Below are 13,809 nucleotides of genomic sequence, written 5' to 3'. Positions count from 1 at the left end.
CCCCACTCCAGAATCAGGACACCCTGCTAGCTGATGCCAGTCCCAGCTGGAAACCGGGGTGCCCCGTGCTTTTGGCCAGTGTAATCTCTGTTTTCACTCCTATCAAGCTCTCCTGTGGGAAAGCAAATGGACAGGACTAAAATGGCCAAAGGGCCAGAGGGTATTTTCCAGGGTGGACTTAATTAAGATGGGCGTTAGTGAGTATGAAAACTTCACCCATTCATGTAACATTTCCTGGGCAATCGCTATGTGCCAGACACTTTACCATGTCCCTGGGACTCAGGGATGAGAAAGACTTGGCTGCTGTCCTCAGGGAACCAAGAGGCTGGTGGAAGAAATGTAGGAATGAGAAAAAAGTAATTGTAGCAGCATGTCATGGGTGACATGACCTAGCAAAGTGCTGTGCATCAAACATTGAAGTTAACGGTAGAGCTCTGATTAAAGATGGCAGATTGAACACACACACATACCTTTCAATACTCAACTAAAGTGACGTAAAGGAATTGGGCCTAAATTCACACGGCCAAACAAAACAGTAGACGAGACAAAAGCCGGCGATCTGAAAGCTGGGAATCAGATGGGCGGGAAGTGATGGACTTGGCAGATAGGAGAAAGCTGAGTCAGCCGGCAGTGGGGGTGGGGCAGGGGGCCAAGAAGCAACCCACTGAACACAGCAGATCCCCCTGGGTCTGGGGATGGGTGGCACTAGATGGGGGTGGAAGTGGCACTAAACACAGGATAACTGATTGAAATTCTGTTTAAGAGGCAAGCAGTCAGAGGAGAACTGTGACGAGTGTGAATTGCAGAGCAGCAGTCAAAAGCAAAGACCCTAGAGCCAGAGTGTCTGCGTGAACATCCCAGTTCCGCTGTACACCAGCGGTGTCCTTGGTAAATTGTCCGATAGGTAAACGCCTCGGCTTCCTCACATGTGAAGTGTGGGAAACAGTGGTACCCACCGCACTGGGCTATATAGTTAGTGTATGCAAAGTGGTTAGACCAATGCCTAGCACATAATAAATACCATATAAACATTGATCATTTTTAAAAAGCAGCAGCAGCAGTAAGCAGATTCCCTGATTCCTTCCCACCAGAATGCAGCAAAGGGACTCATGCTCCCAACCGCAGAAGAAAACTGGACCTTTATTATTGGGAGAGGGTAGAACAGAGGGTCTTTGCACTGGGAGTGTGCCAGGCACAGATGGGGCTGGGGCGCGATACCGAAAACAGAGAGAACAAGTCCCTAGGCTAAGAGTTATTAAATGCCGAGTTATTCCCAGTGGTCTCCTCCCTATCAGTTCTGGAACACTGGCAGCCTGGCCTTTACACTCTCCTGGGAATTGGATCAACTCAAAGGAAACAGCTCCACGGTACTTGCCTTGGGAGTGCTCCAACAAAGCACACAGCTCCGTCTTGCCTCACGATGCCCACAGTCTGATAACCTCTCCCGTGTGCCCAGAACTAATGGTCGGCATTTCAGTGTTTCCCTCTTAGACGCGAAAAGACAAACAAGGCTGCCCGGACGTCTATGGAAAAATGTGTAACATGAAAGATAGAGACCTCCCCACACTCCCAAATTGGGACAAGACTGAAGCTCACAACGGGAAGAGACCTTACAAATGCGTTACATTTGGAGAGATAGGAAGATGCTTTAATGGTGAAACTAGAAGAGGAATGAAAAAGGAGCATTCTAAGAGCTGGAAAGAGTCCTTGGAGACTGGAAATATTGTGTCAGAAATGAAAGGCTCATTAGAAGATGAGAAGATACAGAGGATATTTGTTCATGTTTTTATTCAACGAGTATTTGTTAATCGCCTACCACGTAGGGGAACAGATACCATTCTAGGTGTTAGGAGTACGTCAGTAAATAAAAGGTAGCAATGCTTTGCTGGTGGTGGAATTATTTTATTTCTTTCTTTCTGTATTTCCATGTTTCCAACTTTCAGCAGTGAAAATGTATTCCTTTAATATGGGTTCTTTTTGTAAGTAGAAATAAAAAAAATTTTTAAGAAGAGATTCCGTGACAGTGAGAACTTGGAGAAACGGTTTCACAGTGGAGTGGGGGCAGGGGAGGCGGTGATGTTGCTTCTGGGCAGGATAGCAGAAGCAGGCGTCTCCCAGGTGGGGACCTGTGGGCTCCGGGGAGATGTCTCAGGCAGAGAGAACAGTGAGAGCTGAAGGTCAGGGTTGAGGGAGAGGTGGTCAAGGAGGCTGCCAGGTTTCTGGCTTTGGCAAGAGGATGAGTGTTACAGTGTAAAGACGATAAAGACTTTAGAAGAGCTGCCTCAGGCAGATCAGACATCTGTCTTGAACTTCCTAAGTGCTAGCCTGAGGGTATGTTCTACTTTACAAAACGGCTTCTCCCTCACGACAGATCCTCCACACTCCTACTTGGGTGATTCATAGTCCTAGCTATAGTGATCCAAGGGAGTCTTGAAAGCCCTTAAAATTTCTTGTTTCTCCTTGAAAAAACTTTTGTAAGACAATGATTCATTGTAGGAGGAGCAGATCAAGCGTGTTGTGTATAAAAGCTGATGGAAAACCAGGTAGGCTGATGTAAAAGAGCAGTGCATGTCTGGAGCCCTCATCACTAATAACATATTTACATACCATTTTATGTGTACAAAATGCTTTCGGATATCTATCACATTTGAACCTCTGGGAATTAGTTATGGCTTTTCCCACTTACAGATGAAGAAACTAATAGTCAGGCATTAATTGCCCAAGGTCACAGGGCTAAGAAATGCCAGGACCAGTACTAGGTTCGTTGGTGTGTTTAGTGCCAAATCCCACATCCATTCCAGTACCCCCTGCCATTTCTTCTCTACCTAGTGAGTATACATGCTGAAAGTGAAGGAAACAGTTGATATATTAAGATACTTTAAAAATGAACCATAGTCATAGCCATTTTAATGTTCCCAGCACCTTACCTCTGAATTTCTCAACTGCTTATTACATTAACGTGATTCTGTGAAGAATTTGAGGGATTCACCATTTGTTTCTGTCTGAGGAAGCAGGTTAGTTTGAATTACAGAGTTTGAGTTTGTTTGAGATTTTACAAATTTGACAAATGGTGAACTTAAAGGGAGCGTCGTGCTTACTTGAATGTCAGAAATGCTCAAATGTTAAATAGAAAGAAAAGTGGAAACTCGTGTTGATGACAGTCGGCAGTCAGTGCTGAATCGTAAGGAAGGCTTGACATTTTGTGTCCAGGTGGGAGAGAATGAACCTGCCAGGGAGGCAAATAGCCGAGAAGGGAGGGCAAAGCCAGGAAGTCAAAGTCATCGAGGCCCGGAGATCATGTACCAAGAAGGAGATGGTGGCTGGCCAGTGACCAGAGGAGCTAGGAGGTTTGATGAGATGACAGCCACTCTAGAAAATGCCATTGGATCTGGAAGCATGGAGGACATCGGTGACCTTAACAAAGTAGGACCAACAGTGCGATGACAGGGCACTCTGACTGGAGAGGATGGAGCAGGTGGTGAGAAAATGAATGAGGGAGGAGCTACAGCGCCCCTGGAAAAGCCTGGCCCTACGGAGGGGGCCAAGGGCAGCTCCCTCGGATAAGGGGTCGCCGTGGGACCTTCTCCTTTTTCGGTTATTGTTTTGAAACAGAAAAAGTAGCATGTAGAAGGGAAGAGATCTCATTGAGCAGGAAAGATTGAACATTGCAAATGAAAGAACGGTTACTTGAGAATGTTCATGGGAATAGTATTTTTTGAAATTGCCAGGCTACCCACAGATCCACTTTTAAATCGCTTGTTCATCGCAGTGAAGACCACTGAATTCTTTTTAAGGGAAAAATTCTCCACTTTAAAGGTTATATTTATTTAGTTTTAGAGAGAGGGGGAGGGAGGGAGAAAGGAAAAGAAACATCGATGCATGTGATAAACATGGATTGGTTGCTTCTTGCACATTCCCAACCAAGGGCCTGGCCGGCAACCCCGGCACATGCCCTGACCCAGAATTTGGTCCATGGAGCAACACCCAACCCACTGAGCCACACCAGACAGGGCAAAGACTGCTGAATCCTTGATGAGCAGGTATTTGGGAAGAACATGGCTCTGTCAGTGTCAACAGTAGACAGCCTGGTCTGTTTATGTGGAAATCTGCATCTTGATTCATGTGCTGAGCTCATGTTTTCTGCCTTCTCCAGGAGCTGATGAGGACGGGGAGAGTCCAGAGCTGACCACATCTCGGCTGCTTCCAAAGATCTCGTTCACTAGTGCTGCTCCAAAAGTGGAAACCACCACGCTGAAGATGCAGAACAAGATGCCTGCCCAGACGAAGGTGTGTTTTGTTTTGCATTCATCATCGGGGTGCTGTAAATTTAATTATATGGAGTAGTTCCTTTAAGAGGCCCCACTTAAAAAGGTGTAAGGACAAATGGTATTTCTGTTACATTATGATAAATGGCTTCTACTTACTCTTTACGATTGTTTTGACTTTTACTCACTGACTGCTCCTTTTGTGGATTAAGTAGACTTTGTTTTGAGAGCAAGTTTCGGTTACAGCAAAATTGAGTGGGAAGTACAGAGAGTTTCTTTTACCACCTGGCCCCACATATGTACAGCCTCCCCCACTACCAACAGCCTCCACCAGCATGAACATTTGTTACAATCAAGGAACCTACATCCATCCGCATGTCGTTAACCCCTGAAGCCCATAGTTTACATTCTTTGGGTTGTCATTCTTTGGGTTCTGACAAATGGATGATGACATGTATCCACCATTATAAGATCATACAGAACCGTTTTATTGTCCTAAAGTCCTTTGCGCTCTGCCTATTCTCCCCTACGAAAATCTGGCAGACACCGATCTTTTCACCGTCTCCATAGCTTTGCCTTTTCCCGAACATCAAACAGCTGGAATCATACAGTATGTAGCCCTTTCGGAGAGGCTTCTTTCACTTAGTAATAGGCATTTGAGGTTCCCCATGTCTTTTCATGGCTTGACAATTTATTCTGTACTTTTATCACTGAGGCCTAGCTTAGATATGAATATTTTTAAAGGGTGATCCTTTTTAAGGAACTCACAGCCAAATTAAGAAACAAAACCCTTTTGTTTTTTTTATTTGGCTCAAGACAAAATTTATTTTCGTTTCATAAAGAATCTGTTTCAAGCTCAAACCAGCGTGGGCTTTACCTATGTTGAAACAGGTTGTGGAATAGGGAGACTCCAGATACTAGTTGCAATACTTTTTTTCTCGAAGTCTCCACCAGCCCATCCTCAGTAGTATGTGAGCTTTGATCTCTTTCAGTGCTAATGATGAATCCGAGTGCATCTCTATGTAGTATTCATTTTGAGAGCTGACTTATTAAGAAATAAGAACAGAGCAAAGTTACTAGCTAATGGAAACTGTAAGACTTGTGATTTTGGCCTTATTAATGTTACATTGCAATTAGCTGGCCCCCCACTACTACGTAGGCTTTTTAAGTTGGAAAATGCATATTAAAGTTTGAAGAAGGCCCAGGTTTCAAATCCTGGATCTGGTCAAATTTCTGAGCTTCTCTGAGCCTGTTCCTCATGGGTCATTGAGGAGATTAAATGCAAGGGCAAGCTACACGGCCCCCGAGACCTGGCCAACATTCTGTAAGCCTTAACTGAACTTGGCTGGAGCGGCGAGACCGAGCCAGTTCGCCAAGTAAACGTGTGTAATAACTGCAATAGTAGACTTCTTGCACAGTCCAGGGCAGCATGCTGCTTCTGAAAACTAAGCAACACGGTGGCCCCTTTTGGAGCTCACCCACCTGTTGGTGCCCAGCTTTAGCAGCAAATAGGATGTGGAAGGCTGTGCCATGCAGGTAGTGATAGGCCTCCTGTGGAGTAAGAGGCGCTGCTCTGCTGGCAGGAACACAGGTGGGCTTCCGGCCCTTTCATTTCCTATCCATATCAGAGAGCCTTTGTCTTTCCCCCTCTTCGCCCCTCCCCCATCCTCCATCCTCCATCTTCCCTGTGACTGTGAAGAGGATGGTGAATAACAGCTGGAAGGCCGTGTCTGCCGATGTGGAGCAGCCAGGTCAGCCGTCTCCAGACTGAGGGCTCTCTGCGGGATTAAGAAGGGTCAGGAGTTGATCAACTTCACAGGTCAGGTGATAGGAAAGGCAGGAGAAGCTCTGTGAGCACTGAGGCAGCCACACCTGGCATGGGGCATGCGTGGTGGCCGCTCCATAAATGCATTAAGTTGAACGAATGAAGACAAAAGAGGGGAGAAGGGGAGAAGTGACAGGTGCAGGTGATGGTAGGACAGCTGTCCACCTCAGAGCGGGTGCGGCACAGTTTTCCAGGGTGGACGTTGAACGTGCATTTGGCTTTACTACATTTTTACTTGGACCACTTGCCGTGACTAAATCTGTAGAAGTCAGTGACCATTTAGACTCGCTAGCTTGAGGTAAGAAACTCAGTTTTGGCTTTCAGTGATAAAAAGTAGTGTCTTAAGCCAGATCTAATTTGACTTAGAGTTCTGGTCAGTTGACAGCAATGGATTAAACATTAAACACTGATTTAAGTTTTAAAAAATTGGCTTTAAGGAAGTAATCGTGTCAGACCAATGTAAGGAAGATAGATATTTGGCAGATGATCTCAGAAATTAAGGATGTCTAAACATCTTAATATATTTGTATTACTACTATCATTTGTATTCAATGTAGCAATAAATTTCATTTATTTATGGGAGATTTATTGAGGGCTACTCATTATGTGTCAAATACCATTGTAGGTACTGATAATTGATAATATTGACAATGAAAAATAATAATAGTGATTACATTTTTCTTTTGTAGCTATATGGCACGGCTAAATTAAACATTGCCTCTAGGGTATTACTAATGTAGAGTTTGCTTCCGAATGGGTCTCACAGTGGCATTAATGTCACCATTATAGATATTCTTTCTAGTTTGTTGTAAATTTATGTGACAAAAAATAAAAAGAAAACAGTTAATTGTTCAAGCAGAACATTGCTCTTAATCTTTTCCTTCTATTACATTTCCATGGCATTTAAACAGGCAGACATGGATGTGACAGATCTTTAATTGGCTTCATTTCATCATCTCTGCTGCCTTTGGTGCTTTCGTTTTGCACATACATGCAAGAGTTAAGGTATTTCTGATTAACTCTATACTGCAGAAAGAATTCTTCTTGCTGAAGCCCCTGCTTCCATACAATAAAGAACACATGTGCTCTCCAGAACACTTGGGAGCTCTGCTCCTGTGGACCATTCCTCTCAGCTCACAGTGCCCCAGCTCTGTGGAGCCCTCCTGCCCCCCTGCCACTCGCACCCCTGAGGTGCACGCTGCTTCCTGGCTGCTGGACTGGAAGCTGAGTCAGGGGAACTGAAGTGTTAGCTCTTGCAAATGACTCCAGGGACTTAAAAAACTTGAGGGGACATTATGTAACTTTTCTTGATAATGGGACAGAGAAGATGTATATAAGTCAGGGGTGTCACACTCATTTTCGTCGGGGGCCACTTCGAAGGGCTGAATGTAATTTTAGGACTGTATAAATGTGACTATTCCTTAACGAGGGGAAAGGAGCTTGGCGCTGCCACAGGGTAGAAACAAGGTGGAGGGCCAGATTCAGCCCGCCGGCCTTGTGTTTGCCACCTGTGGGATAATTTAAACTCCGTCTCTGATGTCAGAGTAGCTGCTTTCGTCTACCTCATGTGCCACCAGAACTTGCTGACCTCCTTCCCTTCCCTCATTGCACACCTGAGCATCCACCCCTTTGAGTTTTCCCCTCCCTTCCCTAATCTCTGGGGGCAGTGCTAATGAGCAGTGAAAGGTTACAGCCCAGACAGTCCATTCTCTTATCCATTGAGTTGTCTGTCCTTCTGACAGGCAGTGCGTTAGTGATGGGATTTCACAAGAAGAATGGAGAAAACTCACGCAGAGTTCTGCCCGGGAGCTTCCCTCTTCTGCTTCATTTTTGTACATGAAGGCTGCGGAAGGCCTTTTCATGTTTTCTTTTCCCACAGTGATGTGAGAGAACAGTGAGATTTGGGGTGCATTTTGTGTAGCTATGAAAGGATCATTTATCCATGGCCTCTGCTTTTTGTAAGTTACAGCATGTTGAAGTTTCAGTCACTAGAAGGTTTCTTGTGGTTTAGGAAAGTAAGACACTTAATCTCGCCTGACCACATCTGAGCTGCACTGGAAGCCTAGTGCTCTGTTCCCCAAGGAAGGGACCCCCTGACCTCACCTCCTCGGAAGTTCAAATGGGTCCACCTGGTCTAGTTGATGGTTCTTCCTAGAGATGCCCATGACCATGAGGCACCCCAAGAAAGTGAGGTCTTTTTAAGGTCATTTAACTGTCTAGCCATAAGTAGCAGGCTGCCACTTTGGGTGAACCCTGGCTTTCAGAAAGCAGTCAGTCACTTAACTGGGCCGCAGCTCAGAGTCCAAATGAAGACGGTTGGCTATCCTTAGGAACAGCAGTAGCATTAAAAAAGACTATCGCCTTCAATAATAGCCCAGTGCAACTGACAGTGTTTTCTATCAATAGTAACGACCAACAAGAATTCCAGGCTCACAGAGAATAAGCAACTCGTGTGAACTGAAATTGTCTAACCCAGTAGTTTTCAAGCCATAAAATTGTCTGGAGAGCTTTATAAAAAACAACAATAACAAAAATTACCGGTAGTTTTCCCACCCTAAACCCACTGAAACAGAGTCTCTAGCGGTAGGGATTGCTGGCTTTTTTTTTTTTTTTTTAACTTTGCAGGTTTCATCGTAACTGTAGGTCATTCGCACAAGAGGGACAGTGATGGAGCTGAGTGTAAGAAAGCCAGCAGATGATTTATGTGCTGATGTTGCAGGCTGTAAAGTGTCCTGAGGTTTTAGAGAGGCGGAAGATGAGGGAGGGCTTTGTCAAGGACAAAAGGACAGCGAAAGGAGTGGAAGATTTGGATTGGAGTTGGGAGAACGCATGAGCCCAGGCGCAGGTGTTAAGATCAGTTTGGGTGCGTGGCAATAGAGAGGGCTGTGCAAGGTTTCGTCCTGGGCATTAAGCTGGGGAGAGACTAGAAGCCGGCCCATATGTGCAGCTATGAGGTTGCTGCAAGAACTTGGATGTAATGTGTTGTAGACCTGAACGAGGCTGTGGAAATGAGAATCCAAGGCAGGAATGTAGTTGGAGAGAGTGGTGAGGGGCAAATTGGCAGGGCTGTGACACAGCAAACTGTGATACAGTTTGGAATGTGCAAAAATAATAACTCTGGGGGGAGGCCCAAAAGAACAGTTGGAAATAGAAAAGAAGGTTGGTCTGATTCAGTGCTGCAGCCAAGAGTTAGCATCCTGTAGGCTGCTGGGTAGATAACAAAGCTGACTGGAGATGAGCTTTTGAGAGTTATTATCTTAGATTTACACTTACAGAATTGTGGAATACCCAAGGGCCTGAGAGTGTTCTTCACTGGTCGAAAAAAAACTGAGATCCAGAAAAGTGGTGTGACTTAGGGTCACATAGGAGCTTCTTGCAGAACCCAGGTCCCCTGAAGCTCTAGTTCAGGGTTCGCTGAACACAGAAGAATGCGTAAAAGAGAGGATTATACTCGTAGGGTAAGCCTGAGGGCTACTCCCCGCAGAGTGGGGTCAGGGAGAACCCTTAGAGAGCACCTGCAGAGAGTGCCTAAAAGGGAGCTGTCACAGGGCCCTGTGTCACAAGGGGGTGGACTAAGGAGAATTGAAACAGTGCCACTAGGTTGGAGCAGCCAGAGAGAGATGGTGGCCTGAAGTCAGAGAGTGGTGAGAAAGTACAGATCTTATGAAATGTCAATTAAAACAACCTAACCACGTCCTTAGGATTGTTATGAACTCACTCGCTACCTTGCCTGTACACGTGAAGGCTGTTATACAAAACCATGAACTACATGGGCTTACCATAGGACTCACCCATTTGGTAAAAACATCACACAAAGTGATTATCCCAGTTATTTCCTAAACCTACTGTTTGGGAGGGGCGGGGGGAAGCAACTTGGAAATATACTCGTTATCTTTTAAACACATTAAGAAAAATCTTTACAATCTTTCCCTTTTCCCATGCCAGTCACCTGAAGAAACAGATAAGGACAACGTCCACCGCTATGACTCAGAAAGAAAAACGAACCCAGACGAAAAGGATTCAGATGTGTATACTGAGAAGCACCCAGACAGCCTGTTTAAAAGAACAGAAGTCCTGGCAGGTGAGCAGCCTGGTAGGGGTCAGGTGAGAGTCCCTTAAACGGGCCTCCCTGTTTGTCTGATTGAGATTCAGCAGTGCGAGCAAAGCGTGATGAATGTCACCTTTCTGCTGAAAGTAGTCAGGGGGTCGGGGGTCACATTCCAGAATGATAGCTAAAAGTTAGGCAAATGTCTTTATTTTCTGTCAACTCCCTCAGCCTTGGCCTTGACTAGCCATTGTGGGGATCTGGGGGTGGGAGAAGAGGAAATTTAAGATTGTTCAAGGGGGATGGCAGGATGTGAGACGATCAATCAATCAGTCTTGCTCCAAGTCATTCCAATTGCAAAAAAGGAGAAGGAAAATTTCCTCCCGGAGAAGGCAATTGACAGAAGTAACACCCAAGGCATTGAAGAGGTTTCTCTAATTAACTTATCTGGTGAAAGTATTAGCATTTGTTGTTAAAGGGGAAGATTTGCAAGATTTAAAAACACTTAATCCTGGAAAGGATAGTCCCAAATCCAAGTCTGGGGGGCGGGGATGGAAATTGTATGCTCTTTTCCTATTTACCCTTACAAAATTTAAATAAATCATATCATGCTTTGTGTTTTTATTGAAAAAGCAGTTAGAAAATGAGACTATGAAATGTGAGAACTGAAAAGACTAACGAATCTTAAAGTATGGAATTCACTGAACTCACAGCCAGCTTTTTCTTATTGAGGCTTTGGGCAATGCTGTTAATACAAATCAAAGAAAGTATTGTACCTTTCTGAGGAATGTCAGAGTTGGGCGACTGCCTGGTTGCTTCGTTGAACCCAGTTTCTACATTGTGGGGGGTTTTAAGCCTTTCATGAAAGTGTTGTAAAATAGTTTTGACAATAAGCTTGACAAAGCTATTTCTGCAGCCACTGAGTCTCTTCTAAAGGTAATCTCCCTTTCGGTGTGTTTCAGCCGTCATTGCCGGTGGGGTTATAGGCTTCCTCTTTGCCATTTTCCTCATCCTGCTGTTGGTGTACCGCATGAGAAAGAAGGACGAAGGGAGCTATGACCTTGGAGAGCGCAAGCCATCCAGTGCTGCTTACCAGAAGGCACCTACTAAGGAGTTTTATGCGTGAAACTCCCACTTAGTGTCTCTATTTATGAGATCACTGAACTTTTAAAAATAAAGCTTTTGCATAGAATAATGAAGATCTTTGTTTTTTGTTGTTTTCATTGAAGAGCCGTCCTGGCACTTTAATGATAAAATCCCATTGTATTTAAAACTTTTCATGTATTTCTTTAGAACATAAAATTACAACTTAACATCTGCAGTGTTCTGTGAATAGCAGTGGCAAAATATTATGTTATGAAAATTCTCAATATTCATGGAATCAGTTTAAACGTTTATGCGTGAATACAGAATGATTGTTTTTATTCAATGGTTCAAAGAGGAAAGCTGTTTGATTTTTGTCCGCATGTCTCCGACCCACCCAGCCGGGTTGGTCTTAGTTTGTTAATTTATCTGTCGTTCCCTTCTCCTCTGCTCTCTCCTTGTGTCCCTTGGAAAACAAAACTCTCTGCCTTTTGTAGCTGTTATGGTGCAATTTGTCTTTGGATAATTCAGATAACGGTAATTTAGTGTATATGTGATTTTCAAATATGTAAACTTTAACCTTCACTTTGTATAAATTTTTAAGTGTCGGACTATCCATTTTACACTTGCTTTGTTTTTCATTACCTGTAGCTTCAGGCAGATTTGCAACAGCAAATTAATGTGTAAAATTGGATTATTACCAGAAAACTGTTTAGTCATATCTAATCAGATCCTCTTTTGGGAGGATTTGATGTGAGTTACTGAGAAGCCTCAGCGAACCCAAAGATGCTAACAGTATTTTGACAAGTTGCTGCAGATTCCTTTGGCCACTGTGTTTGTTGATTTCTTGCAATTTGAAGGTACGAGTAGGGATTTAAGGAAAGATCAGTTTTTGTTCTTAAAAAATGCATTTAAGTTGTAAACGTCTTTTTAAGCCTTTGAAGTGCCTATGATTCTATGTAACTCGTCACAGACTGGTGTTAATGAGTATATATAACAGTTAAAAAAAGTTGGTATTTTATAAGCACAGACAATTCTAATGGTAACTTTTTTGTAGACTTACGCATAGACATAAATTGTAATTTGGGAACATAAAAACTACTGAATAAATCATGTGGCCTAATAATTGAAAATGTCACTGTTATAAATTTTGTACATTTCGAGCAAATGTACATCTCCCCTTTGCCATTGACCGTCCGCTCTCCAGGATGACGTGGGTTTGATTTTTTAGCGTCCCACAGCATCTGTACATCACCACCAAAGAGCTCCTCATTAGAGGCTGGTACAGCTTCCCTTCGGAATTGGCCAGAGGAATTCTGAATGGATCATCTTGTGTGTATTGGGGTGTAGAAGTTAGGAGACTGCCAGGGTGGGAATGGTGATGTTTGCAGCCCTTATAGGAGAGTTGATGGCAGTATTGAGACAGATGCCTGCTTTTGCAAACAGCGTTTAGGGCTATCAATTCCAAAGAACTGAAGGGAGCTTTCCTGACGTCGGTATCTAAGATTTAGTTTTATAGATTGATTTACCTTTGAAACTATGCTCCAAATCTCTCCTGAAGCTTAACCGAAGAACTAATAAATGGAATACCATCATTCACACCATAGGGAAGGAGAGAAGGGCAGGGAGGCTCTCTGTATGAAAAGCAGGGCCTCTCCGCTTAGGGTTGAAATTGTGAGCAAGCAGTGATGTGTGAGGGGGAGATGGAAGGAGGGTCCCCTGCCTGGGTACTGCTTTCTAACTGAATGTTGCCTTTTTCTATGTTACCATTGATTTTGCTTTACATTGTGTGCTTCCAAAGTAGGAAGAAGACGGCAAAAACAGCAACCTTTGCGATGTGTAATTTACTTTAAATAAATATGAATATTTCATTTAGAGAACATTCCCTGGAATTTCCACAGAACTCATTTCTTTACAAAAATGTAAAGCAACACCTGGAACAGTGTTTACTTAAATTAATGGCCTTAATTCTCAAATTCCTGCCCCATCACTTACAGAACGAATTCGCATTGGAGCGCTTAAAAGGAAGCGATAGCACCTCCTAAAGCTGCACACTATCCCTCAGTTTCAAGGTAAAGAATCCAGTGAGCATACCTCTAACGGCGCAAAGCATAGTGAGACTCAGTTCGTAGAATAACAACTGCTTGGAAACGCTATGCCAGGAAGAGAAGAATTCTGGCAAATATTTTGTCACTGCTGTAAAGCAAAATATTTGTTAAAGTGCCAAAATAAAGTCTGTCGTGCTGAAAGTAAAAAAAAAAAAATCATTGTATAGACTGACATCCAGTTTTCTTCAACTGTATGTTTTCTGCCTACTTTTATTATTTTTTAATTTTAAAATGCAATAAATAGTGCCATAAAAAGTGTTAGTTATGATTACCGAGTTCAGAAAAATTTTGGTCGACTATAAATATTAAAGCCAATGTGAAAATTTCCTGTTTCCTTAACCACATGTAAATGGTTTCCTTTGTGTGACTATGGCTTTGTGTTTGAGAGACCTGCAGTATTTAAAGTGACCTGTTTTCAGCACATGGGGAGAAATGGGATGAGCTCACTTTTCTGGAAAAGTTTCAACCATGATGAATAATACC

General features: G+C 43.6%; 1 protein-coding gene across 1 annotated transcript in view; it reads left to right on the top strand.

Moving 5' to 3' along the window:
* SDC2 (syndecan 2) overlaps positions 1-13,581 on the top strand; it is a 111,144-nt gene extending 97,563 nt beyond the window's left edge. The window contains exons 3-5 of the mRNA XM_024572187.4: positions 4,154-4,287; positions 10,036-10,171; positions 11,098-13,581. Of these exons, the coding sequence (XP_024427955.3) occupies positions 4,154-4,287; positions 10,036-10,171; positions 11,098-11,261 (434 nt within the window). The 3' untranslated portion in view covers positions 11,262-13,581. The remainder of the gene's footprint in view (positions 1-4,153; positions 4,288-10,035; positions 10,172-11,097) is intronic.
* Positions 13,582-13,809: the final 228 nt, after the last annotated feature.

Source organism: Desmodus rotundus, chromosome 8 (assembly GCF_022682495.2).
Source record: "Desmodus rotundus isolate HL8 chromosome 8, HLdesRot8A.1, whole genome shotgun sequence".
Classification (NCBI taxonomy): Eukaryota; Metazoa; Chordata; class Mammalia; order Chiroptera; family Phyllostomidae; genus Desmodus; species Desmodus rotundus.
This window is presented reverse-complemented; position numbering and strand designations above follow the sequence as displayed.